Source organism: Equus przewalskii, chromosome 17 (genome assembly GCF_037783145.1).
Source record: "Equus przewalskii isolate Varuska chromosome 17, EquPr2, whole genome shotgun sequence".
Taxonomy (NCBI): Eukaryota; Metazoa; Chordata; class Mammalia; order Perissodactyla; family Equidae; genus Equus; species Equus przewalskii.
In genome coordinates this window covers 71,960,837-71,987,031 of record NC_091847.1, presented here as the reverse complement: position 1 = coordinate 71,987,031, position 26,195 = coordinate 71,960,837, and the positions used below count along the sequence as shown (strand labels likewise).

Below are 26,195 nucleotides of genomic sequence, written 5' to 3'. Positions count from 1 at the left end.
TATTTCCAGATTTATGTTGAGAGACACCTCCCTCCCCTCTGACAGGGCTGCCCTGCTCTCTGCTGCCCTAACACCCTCCGTACTCCATGACTGCAGCACACCTCACACTGTCTCGTGGACTCTGTTTGCTTGAGTCTCTCCTCACCTGACTGTGGGTGAGGACAGGGACTGGTCTCATTTTCTCTTTGTCTCTGGGCTCTGCCGCATTAGGTTGATACCTAATAATTTTCATACTTTTAATTAAAACATAAGCAATCCAATATGTAAAATACTCATAATTTGCTTTTTTTGGATGAAAGAGGAGAAAATCAACTCCTAAGAGAGCGCATAAATTGACTACTAATATAAAATAGTGGTACTTGAAAATTGAGAAATAGTTCTTGAGATAAAGTTACTTTATTTCTAGTATTCTATTTGATTATTAGTCTCTGAGTATTGGCTAGGCGTACCAGATAAACTGTTAAGTAATCGAGGACTAAAAGTAAGTAATATAAAACAAATTACTTCATATTTCTGCAATGCCTTCCCCTTGACAAGGTGCTTGTAGTTTCCAGATATTACTCACTTGGGTTCTTCCGGTAAATCTGTGAGAGATATGGAGATGCTTATTATCCTTTATAATAGATGAGAAAGCTGAGCCCAGAGAAACTAAATAAGTTATATATGTACGCAGAAGTTTAGACCCAGAATGGACCTTAGGGGACAGCTGCTCAAAGGTCCTTATTGAAATAAAGATGAGGAACCCCAGGCCTAGGGAGTGGACCTGGTTTGGCTCAGCTTTCAGGTCTCCCCAGACCAGATCCCAGGGCTTCTAATTCCTTGTGCATTTTTCTCCCAAGTAACCTACATCCCTACCTTCAAGATGCTTTCAGTTCAGTAGAGAAGATGAGACAACACCAATAAAGTCAAGGCAATGTGTGATGGGAGCTCAAGAGAGACCCAGACAGGAGCCACACAGTCTCAGACAAAAGAGAAAGAGAACTTCTAGAACTTAGGAAGTTTTGGGGTTTTGGTGGTGGAAGCTTTGAAGTTGGTGGGTGGAAGTGGTTCAGGAAAGGGCATTCCAGGGAAGAAAACGCCAGAGGGAAAGGTAGAGGAAGTGTGAACATGCTCAGGAAAAACTCATTCAGTTTGGATGCAGTAATGGGCTCAGCTAGGGGAGAGAGAGAGACTTTATAAAGATAGATGGGGACCAGTTTGGGAAGGTCTTCAATTCCGGACTACAGAATCAAGACTTTGCTCAGTGGGGAGGACCGAAGGTTTTAGAACAGGGTTGTCACATGTGGGTACTGGACCTTAGAAAACCCAGTTCTTCATTCATAACAACTAGAAATTCTATGGGAGTTTGATTAGAGCTAAGGAGGCCAATAGGGATGGTATTGCAATAGTCCAAATAAGCAGTAATGTAGACCTGAACCATGATAGGCCCTAGGAATGCAAAGAAAGGATAGATCTGCAGGTGGGTGGCCTTGTCTGAAGCCACTATCTTTGTAGCCTCAGTTCCGGCTTGTAAAGTCAGAGGAGGGCATTCCCTTGGCCTCCATATCTGAGAGCTGAGGAGCTTTCCACACCCCTAGGGGTACTGCTGTTGATGCTAGTGCTGATGACAGGTCTGTTTTTCAGGCCGAATGAAGTAATAAATTGCTGTTTGTTTTTCAGGACCCCTCTGCACTATGCAGCTGCAAATTGTCATTTCCACTGTATTGAGACATTAGTAACCACAGGGGCCAACGTTAATGAAACAGATGACTGGGGACGGACAGCTTTGCACTATGCTGCTGCATCAGACATGGATAGAAAGTAAAAACAGCCTTGCTCATGTTTCCGCTGGGGGTAGGGCTGGGAACAGGGAGGGTTTGCTCATTTTTCTTCATACTGCCTCGCAGAAACTGTGGATAAAGAACCTCTCTCACCCAGACCCAGAGGAGTTGGAATTGCTTCATCCCTAGCCCCAGTTTTCCCATTCTCCTCTCTTTATGTTTGATTATTACATCTCTGCACAATTACTCCCCTTCTCTGTTCTTTGGGTTGAATGCCAAGTGGAGATGTCAAGCTCAGGTCTTCAGTTCATTCAAAATCTGTTGTAATTTATCTGGTCATATAAAGCAGTTTTCATCATCACCACTTAAATGCTTCATTTGCTGTAAAACTTACATTTGCTGATATATATGTCTTGCGTCAAAAATATTCATCTATGCATAATCCCAATAGCCTTCAAGCGCAGCATCACTTTGTGTAAACTAGGCACTATTGTTCCAAACTGGGCGTGAATGCTCTTTCAGGAGCTGGAGGAGAGGGAGTTGGTTGTCCTGGACACGTTTGGATTCTAGGTGGGTAGGAATGGAAAACAGAAATAAGTGAACCAGTTCAGGGGAAAAGGTAGGAGAGGCACCCACAGTTAATGAGATTGCTCTCAGAGACTTAAGGAGCAGGGCCCCCTTCATAATAATACTTTTTGATAACCCTGTTTGGAGAACTGTTGAGTTATTTGCTGCCCTGTGCTGTGGAACTGATTCTGGGGCAGTGCTAACTCCTTTTCTCATAGAGCAATGGCTTTCAAACATTTTAGACTGTGACCCACAGTAAGAAATACATTTTGCATCGTGACCCAGTACACATGCTCCTCATGTGTATGTTTTATATATATGTGTGTCAAATGGAAACAAAAATTTCCGAAAGCCATGTATACTTTTACTATGTGTGATGCATTCTGATATTTTCTTTTATTTCATTAAAAAATAATACTGACTGCAACCCACTAAATTGATTTCAGAATTCAGTAAAGAATTATGATCCATATTTCCACAGTTTGGAAAAAACACTGCTTGCTTTTCTCTTCCTATTTATATAATATTGGCCAGTCCGATGTAGCATGCAGGATCCCATAGCCATGCAGGTGATTAACTCAACAAATGCATACCGAGCATCTTCCATGTGCCAAGCTCTGTGCTAGTCCCTTGGAATAGAATGGAGGGGCAAGTCTCCATCTGTTAAGAGCTAGAGAAGGAATCCAGGATGATGAAGAATTACCCTGGCGGATGAGGGGTGACTAGGACCCCATTCCTGGATAAATGGCATGCTGAGCTGCCAAGGAGGCAGCAAGGAATGTGGTAGGAGTCAGAGAAGTTTGAGCTAAATTGCCTCCTTTTCACTTCGGGAGTTTAGGATATTTATGGAAGGATGGACTACTAATTTGTCATCTAAATCGCTGATACCTGGGTGGAAGTTTTAGGGAAGTCATGTTCTCAATTGGATTCCTTGGGAGAGAATATATTTACTGGGAGACCTTGGAGAGGACCAGGAATATCCTCAATGAAAAATCAGTAGTGCTCATATCTTATGGGTTGGGAGAAAAATCGCTGAGATATAAATTGCACCCAAGTCGTTAGCAACTTTGACATTAAAAAAATTAATTGTAGGGCCTGGCCCTGTGGCCTAGTGGTTAAAAATTCACATACTCTGCTTCAGCAGCCCAGGTTCACGGGTTCAGATCCTGGGTGCAGACCTACACCACTCACCAGCCACGCTGTGGTGGTGTCTCACATATAAAGCATAGGAAGACTGGCACAGATGTTAGCCCAGGGCTAATCTTCCTCAAGCAAAAAAAAAAAAAAAAGAGGAAGATCGGCAATGGATGTTAGCTCAGGACGAATCTTCCTCAGGGAAAAAAAATTAATTGTAATTTTTTTCTTTCCCTTATGCTGAGAAGTAAGACTATCTTAGGAAATGCCCATGAAAATTCAGAAGAACTTGAAAGAGCCCGAGAACTGAAGGAAAAGGAAGCCGCATCGTAAGTTTCTTCTCAGCTTAAGCACGAGGTGCACGTACTGATGCTCTGTCTGCTTCTCTGGGTTGCCATGTGGGCCAGCCTTACTATTTTTGGGTTTCACTTGGGGTCTTGAGGAAGTGATGTGGACTTGCTTTAATGAAGAAGAAACTGTTCTTTTAATACATCTTTCAATTATGCTATTTTCACACAGGGAACTCTTTCTAAAATTGTAAGCTTTGCCTGGACCATCACTGTGATTGGTCAGTGGTTTTTAGGACCAGGTGTCTTAAATATCGTTTCTGACTCTGCTGTGTATCATGTGCCTCAGAGGACATAGTAAGCCTCTTCTCAGGGCCTTAGGCTCTCCTTTTATGGCCTGGGGATAACTATTTAGCAGATTCTATAAATAAATGTTTTGAGATTTTAGTGTGAAATGCACCAGTTGTACTCTCCCTCCCTCCCTAAAACACACACACACAAAGCCACGCACACATCAACTTACAGATAGCCCCCTGCTTCCTGCAGACAGCTTCTGTGGCTTCTGACAGGGGCTTAGCTATTACTGTCATAGGGGCTGGAATGACTGCCATCACCCAGGGGTGTTGATACATGGGGAGCTCTAATGCTTCATCCTCTGAGAGTCCTTCCTGCACCACAGGTCACAGTGATGTCAGTGCAAATAATCTATAACCAATCTAGAAATCAAAATTGGCATGAGTTTATTATGAGCCAGATCTGAGGACTATATAGCCTGGGAGAGTCCTTTCACAAAGGAAAGGAGCACTCCAAAGAAGTGGGAGTTGACAGAGTGGTTATAAACCATCAAAGAGTATGTGTCACCTGTGATTGGAATGTCCCTTTCACAACAGTCATGAGACTGCTTTGCTGGCGTAGTATTTCACACAGCAGTTGATGAACACAGCAGGTAGCGGGTCTGTGGTCTCGAGCTGGGTGGTCACAGGGTGCAGCAGGCCAGCAATCAATCCTTAGTTTAGGGAGATGCTTATCCTTAAGGAAATGCCACTGTGGGGGAAGTTACATCCTTATCTTTAAGGGCATTCGTTCTTGTCTTTGGGACATAGTAAATACTTAAAACAGATGTACAGTGCATGCTCAACGCCATGTCAGGCCCTTTTGGAAAAACAAGTTCAGGCTAAATTAGTTTTACACCGAATGACTTCCTCATATACTCCAGTGTAGCCTATTGCTTGTCATTTGTTTATCAGTGCTCTGCCCGGTGCAGTGCCTGGTGTGCAATTGATGTAACTGTTTCCTGAGCAAGTGAACAAGTGAGTGAATGGTGCCCACACTTGGTGTCCTGCCCCTGGACCCGGTGGATGTAGTCTCTAAGAGTCTGCACACACACTGTCCTTGCTTGTTTATTCTCTTCTGTGGTCAGAGGAACCAGTTTCTCTGTGACCTGAATGCTGTGTCTACTCTGGGTCTTCCCGCTGCTGACCGGGCTCTCCTCCTGTGTCCAGACCATTGTGGAAGGGTGTGGTCAGATAGCGTGCCCCAGTGCAGGTTGTGGGATGTAACTTTGACTGTTGCCAGGGTGGGGGCGGGAAACACAGCTGTGAGTAAAGCAGAACGACCAAGGTTTTGCCCTAATACTCCAAAATTAAAATAATGATATCAAAAGACTAGAATTTTAAGCTACCTCAGAAAATGCTCCCTTCTCCAGGAAACTGCAAGCTTGCCCTAGGCCAGAGCAGCCCTCTGAGGGCTGATGGAGAGGGCAGGAGAGGCAGGAGGAGGTGGGGGCCGGTCTGTCTGGGAGCTCTTCTCTGCAGAGAGAGGCTACTCCCTTGTCCAAATATTCCCCTGACCTAATGTGCATTTCTGGATTTTGCAGCTTAGGTGCCAAAATTGCTAATCAGGGCCCTGGGAGGAGAAAAGATAAGCACTCCCACTTAGAGCTGGAATTCATTTTCCTTTAAAAAGAATGTGGAGAATATTCAAATTCTGCAGTACCGTTGTGATTTCTAATAGTACTGTTGGTAGTATAGTGCAACTCTATTCTGGGTTAACCGACTCTTTGGGAGCAATTCCAAGTGTTTTCCAAATTACACATTGAATGTGTTAACTGGTTTTTAGAATGTAATCCCTTCAGAAGCCGGGGATTGTGTGTCCACTAGAAAGCTATTTCTATTGAATGATTTTGTTTAAGGAGCCATATTTGGTTTAAAATGAGTCACACCTGGGATCCTGTCCATGGGCATTTAATTACCAAAATAAAAAAGGACTTCCTTATAAGGTGGTATCAGCACTCCAATAATAGTTTGATTTATTATGGAGCATTTTATGGATAAATCGCGTGATATGTAGGTATTTGGTATGAGAAATTTATGCCTTTCATCTGTTTTTCTAGAAATAAAATATCTGTTTTAATTGTCTTTATATGGGATTTGTGATATGTCTTTGTATGTGATGTATTACCCCTCTTGTCTTGTGCCAAAAGATAGGTAAATGTCATTTTAAAGTTTTTGAATAAACTATAGAAATTTTCCGTTGGGAAATCTTATTTACTGTACAGGCTTATATTTAAAATCTTAACATTGTGATTTGAGTATGAAATTGAATCAACTTGGCCTTGTAAAGGACGTGCTTGTCCCACTGTCACAGAAATAAAATGGAACTTACGGAGTACGGTGCCTCGTCATTCCTTTTGTACCAGCAAGATTCTTCCATCTGCAATAGCCCGGAACAGAACTCATTACGTCCCTGAGTCCTTGTGTCCTGGGGTTTGGGGCTTTTTAGCAAAGGTGGAGCCATGCCCCTTCCTCTAACCTATTGCAAAGATTGTGGCTTTTTCTGAAAAAGTACAGCAACTTTGTCAGAAAAGGCTTTTAAAAGTTATTACTTAGTATTTTACTCTAGTCTATATTCCTAATGGTGCAATTGAAGCCTCTTCCTTCATATGTGGTTCCTGAATTAATCTTTTATATTTTTAAAATGTTTATCCCTTCCTTTTATCTTTTATATTGTTTAGGCTATTCTTGGGTTCTTTTGTTTTCTTACTCTTTTTAACTTTCATTTTCTAATGTTTTGATCTTAGAGTCTCCAACAGCAAGGTTAAAAATAAAGCCCCTCTCTTGGGGTTTGCCGTGTTGCAACGGCCTGATCACGTCTTTGTTACATTTGAGACTTCATCTTTTGAACATGTAGCTCTGTCTAAAACTTATTATTCAGTAATCTTGATGACAGATATGTTCTGTACCTCAGATGAGAAGGAAAAAACCTCAATTACCCTCTTATTCCTAAAGCCTTTCCTGAATTCTAGAATAGCTATTTTAAGCTGAAATAAAGAGTGCTACAGAAAACACACATAAAACTTTCAGTACATAAAACCTCACTGCTGTAGGATTTTTAAGGAAGCACTTAAACTCACAAAGTGCTTTGTGGAGCATTCATAATAGGAGGAAATTTACATTAATTATCCCTTTTGGTCCAGAGATATTTCTAAAATAACACCTCATCTTTCTACTTACAGCTGTCTAGAGTTTCTACTTCAAAATGATGCAAATCCGTCTATCCGGGACAAGGAAGGCTACAATAGCATACATTATGCTGCCGCCTATGGCCACAGACAGTGTCTGGAATTGGTGAGTTATTTTGTCTTGTTTTGTTTTCTCTAACACACACACACACCTGTACCTAAACCTGGAAATGCTGGTCGTATTTCTCAGCAAGTGCCCTCACTGCCTAATTAAGTCTCCACTAGAAATCTCCTTGAAGATATTCTGTGGTAAGTGATTAAATTGTTTCACTTTACCATGTGTAGGTCTCTTTGTTCCACTTCTGTCCAGCCTAATCTCAGAGCTGACAGACACTTAACTCTTTTGTACATTAATTTGAACTGGGAATGTTAGACCTGTGTGTGGACATAGTTTGGGTTTTAAAGATAATTTGGATGTCTCAAATAAGCTCAGTATGTATTTCCGGCAGCATGCTTAGCACCCCAGTATTCGATAACAGTGTTGTAAGATGAGTTACATGGCTGTTAGTGTATGAGTTTGTCATGGTCCCACATTTGTAGTCAGGGACAGAAGTTGACAAGGGTACCACAGCAGAATTTACTGGAAATTCCAAACCACTAATAATTTCAAACCTATAGTGATCAAGAAACACCTGGAGTGTTTCAGAGGAGTCTGAAACTCTAATTCAAAGGCCAAAAGGGACCATAAATATAAAGTAGATGAATGAAGTGAGCCCAGGTATAGAACAATAGGGAGTGGTGGGGATTGTGGCAAATAGGAGGACATGTTCTGTCTAAAGGGAGAAACAACTAGTCAGTTCCAGCTGCTTGGCCGGTGGAAATGCATACCCAGGGTTGCCAGATCTCCAGTGTTTCAAGAGAAGCTAGAAATCTAGACTTTTTTATGTGAAATTTCCTGTTTCCAAAGCACTAGGTGTGCTAGGATGAACAAATGTGGGCTTGTGGCTGAATCCTGCCTGCAGGGCACAATTTGCCATCTCCTGGGCATCGGCCTTGGTTCAGCTCCAGCAGGATACATGGGGTATCCCAAAGTCACTGTCTCTCGTCCAATGGTAGGCACCATCTTTGCTGACGGGACTCCAGTTCTTTACCTTGTCCCTTTAAAAGGAGGAATCCTACTTTTCAGGGTTACTTGAACGTGTGTTTGGGGAAGCACTTGCACTTTATCAGCTGCACAGTCTGCTGAGAAAGGCATGAAGCAGAAAGTCGATGAGCAATGGTGTCAGTGCCCACGTAGAAATGACTGATGATGCCTGAGCTGTTTCCTTTCTCTTTGGCTTTGCTACTGCCTCTAAGTGGTTGCACTTAGGATCATTCTTACTATATTTCTTTTAACTATGGATGTGGGAAAATGTTCATAAAGGTCACCCAACTTGGAAATAAAAAGGTGATCATTCTAGTGTTGTTTTTATGGCATTCGTTGGTGAATCATACCTACCTTCGTCATTCTTGAAGACTTTGAAGTCTTCTTTTCTGTGGTTCTTGTGGATGCTAAGGATTTCCTTGTTTGACCTAGGGGATGGCATTTTTTCCCCCTCTCGTTTTGATTCCATCGTAGTTCCTCTTCCAGTTACTGTGGCTGCGTAACAAATCACCCCAAAAGTAAGTGACTTAAAACAACAGTAATCACTTATGAGCACTCGCTGTTTCTGTGGGTCCAGAATTCAGGAACGGCTTAGCTGAGTAGCTCTCGTTGAAGGTCTCCTGTGAGACTGCAGTCAGACAGTGGCTGGGGCTGGCATAATCTCAAAGGCGTCTCCACTCATATGTCAGTAATCTGGGTTGGAAGATTCAGACAACTGAGGTTCCTTGGGCCCCTCTCTCGGTCTCTATATGGTTTCTTTATGTGGTTTTCTCTAGCATGGGGGTTTCAGAGTAGCTGGATATCTGACTTGGTGACTAAGGCATCTGCCCAGGAGAGAGGGGGAGAGAGCAAGAGTGAGAGTAAGTGAGAGAAAGAGACCATATCACTTTTAATGATCTAACCTTGAAGGTCACACAGGGTCACTTCTGCTGTGTCTCTTCATTGTGGCAGTCACAAAACCAGAGAGTGCGGTAGACTCCACCTTTCAAAGGAAGAAGTGTCAAAGAAGTTGTGGGCATATTTTAAAACCACCCCATTCCATGGAAAGATGTAGGAAGCCAGTGATTCATAGCCTCTATAAGATGGATTTTAATGTAGAAGCACAAGCGGCCAGGGGGCAGTCCCTTATCTTATCGATGAGCAAAGCAAACCACAGGCGTATTAACTGGTGTGTCCAGTCATGGCTCTGGTCTGTGGAAGAAGGAGGACCATGAATCAGGATTCCTGATTTAAAAAAAAACGTTTACGGCACCATGCTGCCTTCCATTGCAGGCTTAAGCTCCAGCACCACCCAAGGCTTTTCAACATAGAGCGAAAGCTTGGTAGGAACTGGTTAAGGTAGAAGGAAATATCACTTCTGCCTTGCTGTGGAAGCAGCATTGCTGTGGAAGTTGATTAGACCTATAAGCAAATAGGACTTTGTGTTTAGATGCCACATAAGAAAGGTTCCTCACAAAGTGTGTGTGTGTGTGTATGTGTGCAGCAATCAGTGGCAGAGGGAAGGTTTACTACCGTAACTCCCCATTTGAGCATGCATTCCAAGACGTGCGTAAGACTCGGCTGTCTTTAATCCGTTTTCACTATGAAAACTGTATGTTATGCTTAGACGTATCAACTTTTATTGCAAAGTTTGCTTTTATAGCCTTAATAACTTGTGCTGTTTTAAAGTACTTTGATGAGTTATCTTTAATCCCATAGTACGGTAACTCTGAGAATGATTATCATGTAACACCTTCTTTCTATGTAAATAATATACTACTCATTATTTTCGTTTTTCAGGAAAGCCGCCTCAGGGCCGTTATTTCTGTTATTCAATGAAAAGGTTTTCTGTCCACAAGATTTCACAGGTTCTGTCTCATAGTGAAATTACTCCTGTGATTAGATCAACACTTGCCCTGTGTAATTTACAAAGAGATGATTATTCTTGGCAATTATAAGACATTCAAAAGCAAGTAGGGGGAGGTATTAATTGATCCTAATTTGCACCGTCAGCAGAAGGGCACCAGATTGTCAATATAAATTGGTAGAAATGTCACCATTGTTTGCTTTTAGGAGAGAACTTCAGTGGGTCATTTATAACACAGATGGAATGGAAATTCTCATTTTCCTGAATGATTATAGTTGGATGGAAAGTTCCATGTATTTCCATTTTGGAATGCATCCTAAAATTCCTCTTGGGCGTAATTCAACTAAGCAAAGATCCTAAGCAGGCTATAAGCATTCATGTACTCTACCCCTTCCCAACCAAAACAAAACACGTTCCTGGGCTCTCCCATAGGAGTGGCGTCATAGAGCCAGACCGTTGCCAGTGTCTTATCCCCACCGCTGGCTCACCCAGCTGGGAATGGATTTGGGAGTGGAGGGGACCATCACCAATGGCATTTACTGCGTGTTCACCACATAACAGGAATTTTGCATACACTACACCCTTTAATTATTTTTTTCTTTCAGTTTCGTTGAGATATACTTGCCTTACAGCACTGTATAACTGTATGACTTGACTTACATATATTGTCAAATGATTACCACAATAAGTTTAGTTGACATCCATCATCTCATATAGATACAAAAAAAAAGTTTTTTCCTTGTGATGAGAATAAGGCCTCTCCTTGATACAAGAAGTGAGTTTTTTGAGGGGCATCTTTTCAAATTTATATTCTCTCTCTAAGAACACAATGCCCACCTATTCCTTAAAATTCCCGTTTCTTTGGGTACTAGACATTAGGAAAACAAACCAACTAACCGATACGTCCTAGGGGGTACATTTCTAAGACTCACCACTGCCATACCAATCTTCTCCCCCATCTCATGATATAAATACCCCAATCCACATTGAGGTCCTCCTTTTAACAAATTAGAAGAGGATGGGTGGCCATCAGAGCCAGCTGATTTGTGAGGCTGGTAAAATTTGTCTTTTGCCTCTCTTTCCATCTACTTGAGCAATTACTGTAATTATGATATCATTAAATATGTATCATTAGTTTTGATGCATATTTTGTTTGACATTTAACTTGGTATGCATTTACTTGGCGTTCACGGTTTGTGGGTCTTCTCTGTGATCATAAGCTTAGAATTTATAAACTGTACTTTGTGTTCAATCTGTTTTGCTATAATCAAAAAGAAACAGAAATTATTTAGTTGTTTTTACTCTACTTCTCTTATATAAACTTATATGGAATTTATTCCATGAGCAAAAATCTTCTGGAAAGTAGTATGAACCCCTTAGCCTTGGTAGAATAGCCAAGGATCAGAATTCTGGCAAGTCTGCCTACTGAGGCCAGTATTCTCAGCTGGTCTTGATCAAAGATGTATGTACTATGTGTGCAAGCAAAAATCTGCCCACAAATGTATGCTGAGAGCTGTGATCAGTCATATTCAATTGGGCTCAAAATATCAAAGCAGAATGGAGTAGACTTGGCTAGTACAGCATCTTGTGTCTGAATAAAATTTATGTTTGAGTGAAGTGAGGGAGTTGGTGAAGGAGAGCTCTGTGCCTCCCTTTTCCTTTATCTGGAATGCATTCTTACTGACTCAAGAGAAAAATCAGAGAATCATGCCCCTATTTGGAATTTGTGAGTTTATATGGGCATGCTACTTTTCTTTTACAATATTAAAGATTTGCCTGTGAACATACAGATCTCTGTGGCTTTGTTATTGAAATGGAAAAATGTATTTGCCAATATAATTACATAAATTGCCTATAAAAATTTAGAAAGATTATTTGAAAAATGTAGGCCTCTGATAAAATTCAGTCCGGGAGTTTACAGTGCCAAGTCACTCGGAATCTGGCTGCTGCCCTGGGATCTTCCTCCCCTTTCACTGTTATGAGCTAACTTGAACTTCACTCTGAGAGTACGTGGGGGTGACAAATGCCCCTGCATGTGTATTCTAGGAGTTTCTGGGGTTCTCTGAAGACAACTATATCTTGGGCAACTGAACACTGAAATTATGCCGATTTCAAGCAAACTATTCAATCTTCTGGGTTGTTTCTTGTGTTTATCACAGGACTTTAGGAAACCATTACCAGTTGGCTCTGTATAAGATGTACTTTCATTGGCAAGGTCTAATTAAGCTTCTCAAGACTAAGACAGCAGGATATAGAAGAGGAGTTAAAAAAAGGAGAGAGCTACTAAGCAGTCTTCTGAAGATGAGAAGATGAAAACCCAGAAAACTTGAACCCCAGCCCCAAACAAGTCTCTGATGGCTTTTTTCTGTCCCCAGAAGTGCCACTAAGAGGTGGACCTAGGGGTGCACACGGCCTCCTAGCAGGCAGACTTCCAATGGGCAGTGGAAACCTCAACAATGCTGGTCTTGTTTTTTCTTCTATTTAATTCAGCCAAAGAGAAACAAAATCTTATGAGGAACTCTTATTAATGGGGGGAGCAGAGGGGTGGGCACAGATATTTGATGCTGCTGGCAGCCTACTCACTGCTACGGATATAAATATAAGCCCAGAAATTTTGGATCAGAATTTGGATGTTAGTCTATGCTCAGAACAATGGGATAGACAATATTTTATGACAAAATGTTCCATTTATTTCTTTGTAATATAGCAGAAAAAAAATTTTTTGGCTTTACCATGAGTGAATTTGGCAATTGATGAAAGAACCATCAAGAGGATGTATTAAAATAAATAATTTCAGTTTTACATTCAGTTGGGAGCCCAGGGCTGTGGAGCCATTGTTCCTACATGTCGAAGTATGACACTAGTGTTTCAATCCATGGCCCCCTTACCCATTTAAGAAGTTGAATATCAGAGGGCAGCTTTCTTTGGAGATAGCTCTGCTGAGAATCCCTCCCACCCCCCATGCTTCCCTGCCCCCATAGCAGGGGAGAAAGGATGCTTTCTCCTGATACCAAGCCCAGTGAGAGAAGTTTCAAGGAGATTGCTTGGATATCTGATGTGTGTCCCACGCAATGAAGGGCCAAGTGGACTGGCATGTGATAAATCTAAAGACTAAGTGGCTCTGACCAGAGCTTGCCTGCCAGGAAGTTAAATAAAAAGAGGGCTATGTTTGAGAAATACTCCACCCCCGCCCCACATGGATGGGTCAAAAGTGTATGTTTCCCAATGTCCAAATGTGAGCCAAGGCAAGAGCTGGCCTGGAGTCCTCCTGGATCCCACGCAAGACGGCTGCCTGGAAGAGTAGGGAGACCAAGGATGCCTAGTGGGGAGAGGGGAATGTAAACAGAGAGGTGCATTCACCAAGGGAGAGGGTACTGCAGGCAAATGGCCCCAGTGATGGCGGCCTGCCGGAGAACCTAAATAAACATCCCAGAGAGACAGTTTTAAACATCTGACCTGGTCAGAGAATATCACTGCCAGAAAGTTGCCAGTCACTTAAGACCATTGTCCCTGTCCCCTTCTCTGTCCTCCTTTCCCTCTCCCCTTCAGTCTTAGGGGGAGCAGAGGCAGCCAATGAGGGGAAAGGAGGAGGAGAAGCCCTAAGCTGGGGAACAGGGAAGTCAGCCTTGTCTCCTTCCCCGCTGCAGCCTTTGGGGGAAGCAGAGAAAAGCTTCACCATTAAACAGTGTTCAGAGTTTGTGATTACTGTACTAGAATAGACCTATTAGCTCCTGACATGAAGTTAGGTTTGTAACTAAAGTGCCCAGAGAACTTTCTATTATTTGTTGGAGATTTTATCAGAGACGGCCTAGGGAAAAGGAGAATAAGGTTATTGTTTGATTACACCCCACGATTCACTGGTTCAGTACAAAGTCACACACGTAGAGTCACGGTTTTAGGAAAGATTAATGCCGAGTTCTGAAGAAAAAGAAACTATTATCCTTTAAATATATGTGAGTTTAAATATCAGCTTTACAAGACATAGGTTCTAGTAATGCCAAGCATTTATCAGGTGCCAAAAATTGTTGAACAAGTGAAATACACTTGTGATGATTAAGCCTGATAGTGGTCAAACTTAAATGCTAGTTTATACGTATTGTGGTGACTGCCCTGTTTGTTATGTAGATATTTCATAGAAGACAAAGGAGAGAGAGGAAATGAAAATTTACATTTCTGTGGCTTGACCTTTTCTTTAGATTTGATTACTTCTCAACACCAATTCGTTTTATTGCAATCTTTCCTCCCATTTTTTTTCTTCTTCAAGATCTAAAAACCTATACTAAATTTGTCAAACTGGTATGAAGACATCCACCAAATTAAAACCACACATGCACATTTTCTGTAATTTCTTCCAGATAGATAGTGAGCATTAAGGGGCTCAAAGAAGAGGAGTTATTGCTCCTGATATAGGAGCTTCTAAGGGCTCGATACAGGAGAAAGGGAGATTTCTTAAAGAGAAGGTAGTTTAAAAGTTAGCATTAAAAAAAAAAAAAGATAATCTGGCCTTCCTTCCCTCTTTTTGTCCTTTCTTCCTTCCTCCCTTTCTTTCTACTCAGTTACAAACCCATTAGGCAGGTCTGAGCAGGGCAGAAAAGCAGTCCAGATGGGGCTGGAGGCCAATGAGGAAGATGTCAGGAAGGCAGCCCAGTAAAGAATGGAACCCATTCAAGGAGAGTGTCCTAAGTGTGTAAGCACCAAACAATGAGCTACAATATATGGGAAGCAAAAACTGATAGAACAAAAAATAGAGAAATCCACAATTACAGTTGGAGACTTCAGCACCTCTCTCTCAACAGCTGATAAAACAACTAGACAGAAACCCATCAAACATATAGAAAAACTCAATAATACCATCAAACAAGAGGATCTAATCGACATTTAGAACACTCCACCCAACAACAACAAAATACATATTTTTTTCAAGTGCCCATGGAACATTCACCAAGATATCCTGAACTAGAAAATGAACCTCAACGAATGTAAAAGAATTGAAATCATATAGAGTGTGTTCTCCCACCACAATAGAATAAAACTAGAAATCAATAACAGAGAGATACCAGGAAAATCTCCAGAAGTGGAAATTATATAGCAGACTTCTAAATAATCCGTGGGTCAAAGAGAATATCTCAAGGGAAGTTTTAAAAAAAAACATTGAACTGAATGAAAATGAAAATACAGCAGATCAAAATTTAGCAACATGGTTTAATTAGTGCTGAAAAAAATTTATAGTGCTAAGTGCTTACATTTAAGTTTCCATCTCAAGAGTCTGGAAAAAGGAGAGCAAAATAAGCCCAAAATAAGCAGAAAAGGGAAATAATAGAGATGGAAGCAGAAATAAATAAAACTGAAGAAAGAAAAACAATGGAGAAAATTAAGGAAACAAATGTCTGGTTCTTTGAAAAGATCAAAAAAATTAACAAATGTCTACTAAGACTGACAAAGAGAGAGAGAGAGAGAGAAAGAAGATACAAATTCCCAGTATCAGGAATGAAATGGGATATCACTATAGACCTCACAGACATCAAAAGGGTAATAAAGGAGTATTTTGAATAGCTCTGCACGCATAAATTTGACTCAGGTGAAATGGACCAATTCATCAAAAAACACAAACTACCACAACTTATCCGTTGTGAAGTAGATCTTTTGACTAGCCCTATAACCATTTAGGAAATTGAATTTTAAAAACTCTCCCCAAAGAAATCTTGAGGTCCAGATGATTTCACTGGAACATTCAACCAAATATTTAAAGAAGGATTAACACCAATTCTACACGATCTCGTCTGAAAAATGGAAGAGGAGGAAACACTTTCCAGTGCATCTATGAGCCTAATACCCTGATACCAAAACCAAAGAAAGACGGTACGAAGGAGAAATATAGACCAATATCTCTCATGAATATGGGTGCAAAACCCTTAAAATATTAACAAATAGAAATCAGTAATATATACGAAGAATTATGTACTGTGACCAAGAGGGATTATTACAGGGAAAGCCTATTTTGATATTTGAAAATCAATCAATGTAATTCATCATATTAAAAGGCTAAAGAAGAAAAATCTCATGATTATGTCAAACAATGCAGAAAAATATTTTGACAAAATTCAGTACCCATTCAAGATTTTTTTTTTAATTCTCAGAAAAATAGGAATAGAGGTCCTCAACATGATAAAAAAAAAAAAAAAAAACACCTAACAACTTGAAAAAGAACAGCTAACACTCTACTTAATGGTGAAAGACTGAATGCTTTGCCCCCAAATCAGGAACAAGGCAAGGATGTCTGTTTTCCCCATTCTTATTCAACACTGTGCTGGAAGTTCTAGCCAGAGCAATAAGGGAAGAATAGGAAATAAAAGGCATAAAAATCAGAAAGGAAAAACTAAAACTTTCCCTATTTTCCGAAGACATGGTTGTCTAAGTAGAAAATCCCAAGGAATCAAGAAGAACTCCTAGAACTTGAAGGTGAGTTCAGCAAGGTTGTAGGATACAAGATAAACATACAAAATTCAATTGCATTTTTATTTACTGGGGGTGAACATGTGGACATCAAATTAAAAATACAATATTATTTACAACTGCCAAAAAATGAAATATTGAACTTGTATGCTGAAAATTGCAAAGTGCTGATGAAAGGAATCCAAGAAGATCTAAAAAAATGGAGGGACATTCTGAACTCTATGTCACCAAACTTCATGCAACTTTGATGAACTATATGAGGTCATCAGACCCTCATTCCTTAAAAGAATCAATCCCTTAAACAAAACAAAACCCTAATTCAACAAACCCTAATTCTCTTTCAGAGTCTTTTCTCATAGGGGAGAAATATGGCAATCATGCTTCAAGTCATAATAATGAACATTTATTGCAAGCTTGTTGGGCTAGGCCCTGTGCCTGCATCATCTCATTTAATTCTCACAGCAACACTGAAGTAACTCCTATTTTTATCTCTATTTCACATACAAATATCCTAAAGTACAAACAAATCACATCGCTTGCCCTGGGTCATACTGCTGGTGTGATGTAGAACCAGAACTCAGACTCTTGTTTATCTGACTCTAAATTCCAAACTTTTAACCATTATACCTCACTGTCTGGAGGACTGCCGAAGACAAAGCTGCGCAGAGCATCAAATTCCACGTCAACCAAGACAGGGACATCCAACCAAGATGTTACTGAGATGAGCTGTCTTTAAGCTTTGTCAAAGAGAAGCAGGAGAACCTCAGATAATACCAATAATAGTTATGCGTATGTCATCCATTTCTTTGGAAAGCCTTGTCTTGACTAGCAGTCTGCATTTTCTTTTTTGTGAGGAGAGCACAACCACCTTATAGCATTCCTCGCCCAGTGAGGGGTAAAACAACCCAGCTAGAGCTCTCAAGTACATCCCAGTTTGAAATCTGCAGCGCCAATGCCTGGACTTCTGTGCATATTTTCATAAAAGCACTCTTACGTGGACCCAGCCTTCCTCCTGAAATCTGTGTTCAGTATTTTTGTAACAGCTGCTGTTGGCTTGGCCTCACTCTCTTTATGATAACAGCTGCCAGGAATGACCCCTTCCAGCCTAGAAATCGCGGGGGAGGAGGGACTTCCCAGCAAGATGGTTTCTCCAAAGATGGTTTATCCTTGCAGCTGCCAAAGATTCCTCACTTGTAAAGTCTAGACCGAGTCCCTTTGATAATCCCTTCCCTTCTTGCTCTTCATTCAATACCAGGAAATGTAGAGGCTTGAGCATTTTATTAGTCAGAATAAGAGCTCACACACACACCTGTGCTTCAGGTCAAGGGGTTGTGATACTCACAAAGAACAAAGAGCCTTTCTAAGATTCCAAAGGAGGGTAGAGGCCCAGCCAGCTGTAACAGCTAAAAGGAGATATTTGGAAAAACCGAATAGCTCAGCAATAACTGAGATTTATTTTCTCATAAGAGCAGATCCCTATAACCTAAGTGGTCCACTGGATTTAAATTCTGTGGACCATTCAGCACTTGGAAAACTAGTTTTGTTAGTACCAAACAATAAAATTCACTCGGTCCCTGGGAAGGCAATTTAATATACAGTCACAACTTCATAGCATTTTTTTTCTAGGAGAAATTTATAGTTTTCCAAACATATGATTTATTTCACACAAAATATTTTTTTAATTCCATAAAGATTTTTTTAGTTAATAGCAATCTTCTCTGGGTCTCAAATTCCTCACATTGATATGAGACAACCTGTAGTAAGAAATAACCCAAAGAAATCATTCAGACAAGCAGTATGGTTTTGGGATCATTCTCCCTGAAAATATATTTTTTAAGTGAAAGGAATATTACAGTAAAGGTGATACTCCTGTATTTCTTGTGTTTTGGTCTTGTTCAGGCTCTGCTGGTAGTAGCAATTGGTGAGGTTGGAAGTCAGGGTCAACATATCAGCTTTTACAAGTTCATAAACTTTATTAGTCCCCATTGTCAGTGATATTACTTGATAAGCAAGAACATCCTTTATGAATTTACAGTGAAAAGTCCAACTGCTAAGAGAACTGGGGATTCACATCATTTGCTACAGCTGCATTCCCTTCCAAGTAGGAGATCCAGTCTTATAAACTGAATAAAGATTGGAAGTTTTCTTCCTGAATAGAATTAAAATCAAAGGAATTGAGTAAAAGTCAGTGAACTCAAGCTCTCATGTTATCCTCTCCTACTCGAGACTCAGCAATCAGAACACCCTTGGCAGCCTGTCCAGGAGTTCTCTCCCCTGGACAAGGCTAGATAAACCCTTACCACTGGTACTATTGTTCCTAGACTCCATGGAAACTGACCTGGTAGTCCACTGGGACAACTTCCAAGGCGTGACTTCTCTTACATTAGCTGCTTCTAGGATGGCTACTCTGTGGAGATACAGAGTAAATTATAGGGCAATGTGCTAGAAACCATGGCTGACATAGAAATATATTAAATATGAATATTACTTTCCAGGACATTATAATTTAGTATGGGAGATAAAACATGCTATATGAATATTGGCTCAAAATGTCACTCATATTTCCTAGTTCCCCATAGGGTAATAGTAAGATTATAATAACATCCCCAAATTATTTCTCTTGCCCTGTTCCCACTTATCCTGCCAAAGCTTTGGCTTCAGTTCCTTCTGAAGAGTTTTGGGCATGTTTCTCATGTGTTCTATGTGCTTCTTTGGCTCCCAAGGACACTTGCAACTTTCCTCCTTTCCCCTTCTTACTTGCTGTAGTGTATCTCCCACTACTGTTAGCAGTCAGAAAGCTGTTTGGTCACAGGTGTCCAGGAAAGATACTGCTCCCACCGCTGCCCGCAAATGGCGGTGCAGAGGCTGCCAACGGCTGTGCCCAGTGTGTGGAGTCTGCACTCAGCCACCTCCTGCAGTGCTATGGACCATTTCCTTAGACCTCCCACCCTAGGACTCAGGCCAGAGCCTACGGGAACTGGGCCAGAGGAGGGCCTGTGTGGTGTGGTTGAAAAGTCAAGGACTTTCGCATCACATAGGCCTGGGTTGGAATGCCAACTCTGTCGTTACCTACCTGCAAGGTCTTTAAGCATTTTACTTCACTTCTGTGAGCCTCTGTATCTTGCCTAATCTGTCAAATGGAGATTAAGTTGTTCTGAAGATTAAATGGAATAATGTAAGCGAAGAGTCTAGCACAGTGCCTAGCACGTGGTAGGTACAAGTAGCAGCTATTATTATGTATGCATTTAATGTATCTCTATCTGCTGGGCACTATGCTGTATGCCAGGTCTAGAAAGATGAAGAAGCTGCTCCATCCGGGAGTTTACTGTCCAGTCATGGAAATCAGCATGCAAATAAATAACAGTGATAAAGTACTATAGTTGCTCTATTAGAATTCTGTGTTTCTGTTATTCTTATCATTATCCAAGATAAAATGTGCTGTTCCAGAAGAGGTACAGGTGACACGCTGTGAGAGCTCAGGGAAGGGCACGTCCCATTCTGGGTTTAGTGGTTAATGAGAGATTGACTGACACTCGTCAGCATAATGTGTTTGTCTCTTTAGATTTCTTGTTTCATCACCCTCCATTCGTGTGAGTATGGAAGGTAGACCAAACCTGAAATGAATTGAATGATGGAGAATGCGGGTGGATGTTTGGACTTGGTTTGATAAATTGACCAACACTCTCATTTTCAAAATATCAGACAACCTGTTTTTGTGGTGGTTTCTTTCCCTTTGGTAATATTTGCATCATCCACTAAATAGGAAAGTTGTAACTGACATAGTACCTTGGAAAATGGATGCTGTATCTCAAATTGTGCTCCTGAATCCATTGCCATCTGGGATCAGCCATTCATAAAAGATTAAATGTGAGGCAGGCACATATCTGAATACATGTGTGTCAGTCTCTCCCATCTGGTTTAATTTTGCTTAAAATAATAACAGCTTTCTTTACCCACTTACTTAAATCTGTGCTGATTCTTTTAATGTTCATTAGCCAGAAGTAGTCTTTGTGATGTTTAACTAGCGTTTCAGAAACCCACCAAGATTAGCTTTAATTGAATCAGTAGAAATTTTCTTTAAAGCTGTGTATTTTATTGACTGGGCTAGAATCTCTAAAATGTTAATTGATGCTTAGAATGGGAAATTTATACTATAATTTAACATTAAAAATGGTCTCCAAAGAGACGTGTATGTTGGCTTGCACAGCTTTTACGGAGAATAAGACCAGGTAAGCAAAATGCCTTTCCAAAGCAGAATACGTTTTCTGTTGCATAATTTTTTAATTATTAAAAAATTAATAATTTTGGGGGCTGGCCCAGTGGCACAGCAGTTAAGTTCGCACATTCCGCTTCTCAGCAGCCTGGGTTCGCTGGTTCAGATCCTGGGTGCAGACATGGCACCACTTGGCACGCCATGCTGTGGTAGGCGTCCCACATATAAAGTAGAGGAAGATGGGCACGGATATTAGCTCAGGGCCAGTCTTCCTCAGCAAAAAGAGGAGGACTGGCAGTAGTTAGCTCAGGGCTAATCTTCCTCGGGAAAAAAAAATTAATAATTTTGTATTCAAATTTATTGTCTGCTTTGTTCTCTTTTTCTGCAATTTTTAAAATCCTATTACCGCGTCCCTCAGCTTCTGCGTTCCTCTCCCACCTACCTCTACTCCTCAAATAAACCTCTGTTGCCCCAGGCAAATTTCACCTTGTACCGTGGCAGAGAGTAGATTAAGATGATGATAATATAATTCAGGGTAACCTGAGAATATCATCTAGATGAAAATTATAGTTGATTAGAAGAGGTAGCTCTTAAACTTGAGAATTGCTCTCAGAAGTCACCATGGAAACATGAGGCAAGTATTATTGTTTTCCTGGCAATACACAAAGAACTGTATATGCTCAGCAAGTGGAATTGATCAAATGTAACACCCATGGCCCTGAATATTTTACAGGGTTGACTACCTGTCACCATTTCAATATGTCTGTTATTTAATGCAATCAAGTGTTTTGCGGTACAGAACTTCAACTGAATTAGCTCTCAGACCAGGGCTTTTGTTGATAGCTATGTAGATAATGGACAGGGGACTGATACATTTTAAATAGCATGAAATCCAGGAGGCCTGCCAGTTTATGTCTTAAATGCCAACTTATAGTCGTGATTAGGCCCCAGAGTTGTATAAAGACTCTCTAATAATCAAAGCCTTTGTGGATGCCATTCACATTTTATCAATGAACTAATAATGGCCTGGGAGGTGAAAAGTTAAACCAACTGACATCACATCTAAGCTTCTTTAATTTTCATTAAAATTATCCATTATTTCTTCTCATCTTGTATGATGTCACTTCTCTGCTTAAAAGGGCTTTAATTTTCAAAACACAGAGGAATAACAATTCAAACCTTGCTAAAATAAAAATGAAAAAGATTCACGGTCTGAATGTAGAGAGAACACCCATCTGAATCTCCCAATTCAACTCTAGTGCTTTTCTCTGATAACTTTGAGACATATTGGTTTAAATATTTGGTGACTTTGGGGACCTGCCGTGTCAGGAGTAGGATGAAGGAGTAAATAGTTATTAGTATGTGCAGTTACTGCAATCCCAAGAGATTTTTCTGCATAGTACTTAAAAAGAAAACATTCTTTACTATTGGAATGAAAAAAGCAGACTGTTACCTACAGTGGCACCATCTACTGGTTTCATTTTTAATGTCACTGCATGTTTATTAAGAAGATATAATGTACTAGGTATTGCTCACTATATAGTAGACCCAGCTCCATCCTGATGGACTCAGGATTATTGCCAACTGTCAAAAATGGAGGAAATAAATGAATGGGCTTGTCTGTTGGAAATGTATGGTTCCTATAAGATTCTTTGTCTTGTCCCAACCCCCAGATGTGTTTCATTTCATTTAGATAAAGAAATCACAAAAAATTTTAGATAGAAGCAAAAAAAGCCGTTATGTGGTTAGATCAATGTGGATACATTCCAGAAGATTTTAAAGTGCTTGAGGATAAGGATCCACTCTTTTTTCAATATAATCTACAGTTCTTATATTGTTCAAGGTAGAACAAAAAAGAATATTTTTTAAAATTGAAAGCATCCATCCAAAAGTACTAACAATAGTAAACAAAATATTGGCAAATTAAGTGCAACAGTATACTAAAAAAGGTAAAGTATCACAGTTGAATGAGGGTATTCCAGGAGTACCAAGTAGTTTAACATTAGAAAATTTATCAAGGTAATTTACCACATTAACAGAAAAAGGAGAAAAGTATCAGATTAACATCTCAATCAATGTAGTAAAGGTATTTGGTAAACCTCAATGCCCATTTATAATTCAAAAAAAATTCTTAGCAAACTAGAAATAGACAGGAGCTTCATTAATCTGATGAAGATTATCTGCAAAATATCCATGAGAAACAGCCTACTTAATAGTGAAGCATTAAAAGCTTTTTTATTTACAGTGAGAACAAGACAGATATGCCTGCTATCTCCCCTGCTATTCAGTGTTGGACTGGAAGTGCTAGCTGGTGCAATAAGGGAAGAAAAAGAAATAAAAGTGTGGTGGACAGAAGGGCCCTCCAATCATGGCCACACCCTAGTTCCTGGAACCTGTGAATATGTTACCTTACACAGCAAAAAAGACTTTGCAGATGTAAGTAAGTTACAGACATTAGGAAAGGCAGTAGGTTAATTGAATATGCCTATAGGGAAAAATGAATTTTTTTCCTCTCCCTCACACCACGCACAAAACTTTTTGCCATGAGATACTATAAAGCAAGTAGAGAGTGAGTGGTTTATAGCTACACATAGCAACATGGATTAATCACACATACATAATGGCAAGCAAAAGAAGCTAGATACAAAAGAATACATTCTTTTTTTTTTTTTTGAAGATCGGCACCTGAGCTAACAACAGTTGCCAATCTTCTTCTTTTTTTTTTTTTCTGCTTTATCTCCCCAAACCACCCCGTACAAAGTTGTATATCTTAGTTGCAGGTCCTTCTAGTTGTGGGATGTGGGACGCCACCTCGACGTGGCCTGACGAGCGGTGCCATGTCTGCGCCCAGGATCCGAACCCTGGGCCGCCGCAGCAGAGTGCGCGAACTTAACCACTCGGCCACAGAGCCAGCCCCCAAAAGAATACATTCTTTATGATACCATTTGAAAAGAGCTCAAAAAACAAGCAAAACTAATCTATGGTGCTTGAAGGCAGCATAGTGGTTACTCATGAAAGGGATTAACGATCCCAAGGGGGCATGAGAAGAATTCTGAATCATTAGTCATATGTTTCTTGATCTGTGTGCTGGTTACATCGAATTCTTGCTACTGGAGTGATTCCTCTGGTTCAAGGTATTGTGTTTCAGTTAAACTGAAAATTAATTTCCTGGAATGAAACATATTACTACCTGCTGGCATCTTAGGTCAGAAAGAGCAAAAGCTTGAGAGAATGAGAAATACAACAGGTAAATTTTGCTCTGTGAGGGAGATTGTCAGTGTAAGAGCATTGAGTGGACAAGGGATTATTGGTCGAAAGAGCTGTCTGTTTTCCCAGGTCTACCTCATGTACATGCTACCTGGGACCATATCTTTTCCATATTCTGTGGCCTCAAAACATCTACCACCATAGCATCCATACAGAAGGTATTCTGTCAGTGGTGCTTTAACAACAGAGTTACTAGACTATCATTTTAAAAGAGCACTTAGAATATCCGTAGGGCCCTGTACTCGTCAGGAAACTGTCATAAATCAGATAGGAATTCCCCAGTGGCTAACAATGTGGAACTGGAAAAACTAGTGGACAAGACCACTTACCTGCTTCCAGGATCATTGTAGCCGTACTTTATTTCTCACTTGTTGACTTATATCAAGACAGCCTCATTAACTGAGTGGTAGGCACAGGGATTTTCTTTATTTGTCCTTATACAGGAATTTCATTATCTTTTGCATAACTATCTAGACTTTAATTTTAAGAGGATGTGTTTCTTTTCCATGGTAATACCTATTGATGTTTGATGTGGCTCTGCCTTTGAACCTGAAATAGTTGCTGACTTTTTTTTGAGGTGTAGTTTTCAACTCTTGCTTTGATACTCATAAGTTCGGTCATTTGCATTTTCTTAGGATTACAGTAAAACGAATACTTTCTCTCAATTCTTTGTTGACCATGAAGTTAAGGTAAATCTATGTTCCCTCAAATATTGTGGGAATTTTTTGTGCTTCACGTAGGCCAATATCAGGTACCTTATGTTATCAACCTGCCAAAGAATTTCGCTGAACATATTCATTGCCTACAACTTCAGACATTGAGCTTAAACATAATTATATTTCAGGTCCTTTTCAAGGTTTGAGCCTTATGTCTTCAGCATGTCCTGTAACTGGCCTGGTTGTGACCTGGTATCTATGCTCCTCTTGCATCCTTTCCTTCTAACTGTACATTGATAGAACATAAGGATATGTATACTCTGGAAGATAGAATTTGAGAAGTCCTTTGATTTAACTGATTTTTGAGTAATGTGTTAACATGTTACCCATTAGCAATATGTCATACAGCCAGCTATATCAGCAGGTAATACTGGTTGAGATTTTGATCTGGTTAGTATCTATGACTGGTTATTTACCCTTTGTCAGGATAAGCACTCATGTTAATATTTAAAGGATAGCAGTGTAGGTAGAACTGGATTGTAATTAGGGAATGGAATAGAAAGACAGAAGAGGTATAGTTACCCTATTCCAGGTTGTTTTCTGATTGTAAAAATACTATGTGCTTAACTGTAGAAATTTTGGAAGCATCATAGAAATATACAAAGAAAATTGAAATCTCCTATATCCCCACCATTCAGAGATGTTTAAATTTTGGTCTATTTTCTTCCAGTCTTTTTTCCCATATGTATGCGTATATGTGTGTGGGTGTGTGTTTGTGTGTCAGAGTAGATTTTAACTATCTCAAGGTCTTCAAAACAACAGTAACCACAAGACAGGAAATCATAAAAAAAGAAGGAATTAATTTAGATTCTTACTCAGGAGTAGGGCAGTCAGGCATCAATTTAATTTAAACTTCAGCGTAAGGAATATTTTATTTGGAACTTGGCTAAAAGAGACAAATTGGGGCCATCTGGTTTTAATCTCCCCTCTGCCAGCTGAGCCGGGCAGCTCACCTTCTCCCCAACCTCCACTTCCCGTGCTATTTGGCAGAGCTGTGCACACCCTGGCATGATCACCAAAACAAATTAATGCTTCTCGAGTCTGCTTGTAATTAATAACTCCCGACAGAACATGAGTCTTCTGTAGACTTGGAATCTTGCCTAATTTTCTCTAAGATAAGTAATTAGATGCTGAGGACCTATAAGACTCTTTCCTCTGAGCATCTGCCAAACAGCCTGCATCTGTAATACGGGTAAGATGATTAAAATCTGAAAATGGCTGGAGGTTTTCTCATGTGTCACAACACTGAAGATATTTATTGTACCCCGTCCCCCAAGCCCAACACTTCCCAAAACAAAAAAAGATTTAAAATGGATCAAAAAAGGCTATACCTAAAGTCATTTAGATG

The 26,195-nt window shown here is 40.2% G+C and overlaps 1 protein-coding gene across 17 annotated transcripts in view; it reads left to right on the top strand.

The window, feature by feature from the left end:
* ANKRD44 (ankyrin repeat domain 44) overlaps positions 1-26,195 on the top strand; it is a 348,643-nt gene that overhangs the window by 242,847 nt on the left and 79,601 nt on the right. For all 17 annotated transcript variants that reach the window (XM_070580487.1, XM_070580486.1, XM_070580483.1 and 14 more), the window contains 3 exons: positions 1,660-1,800; positions 3,710-3,790; positions 7,263-7,374. In XM_070580487.1, the coding sequence (XP_070436588.1) occupies positions 1,660-1,800; positions 3,710-3,790; positions 7,263-7,374 (334 nt within the window). The remainder of the gene's footprint in view (positions 1-1,659; positions 1,801-3,709; positions 3,791-7,262; positions 7,375-26,195) is intronic.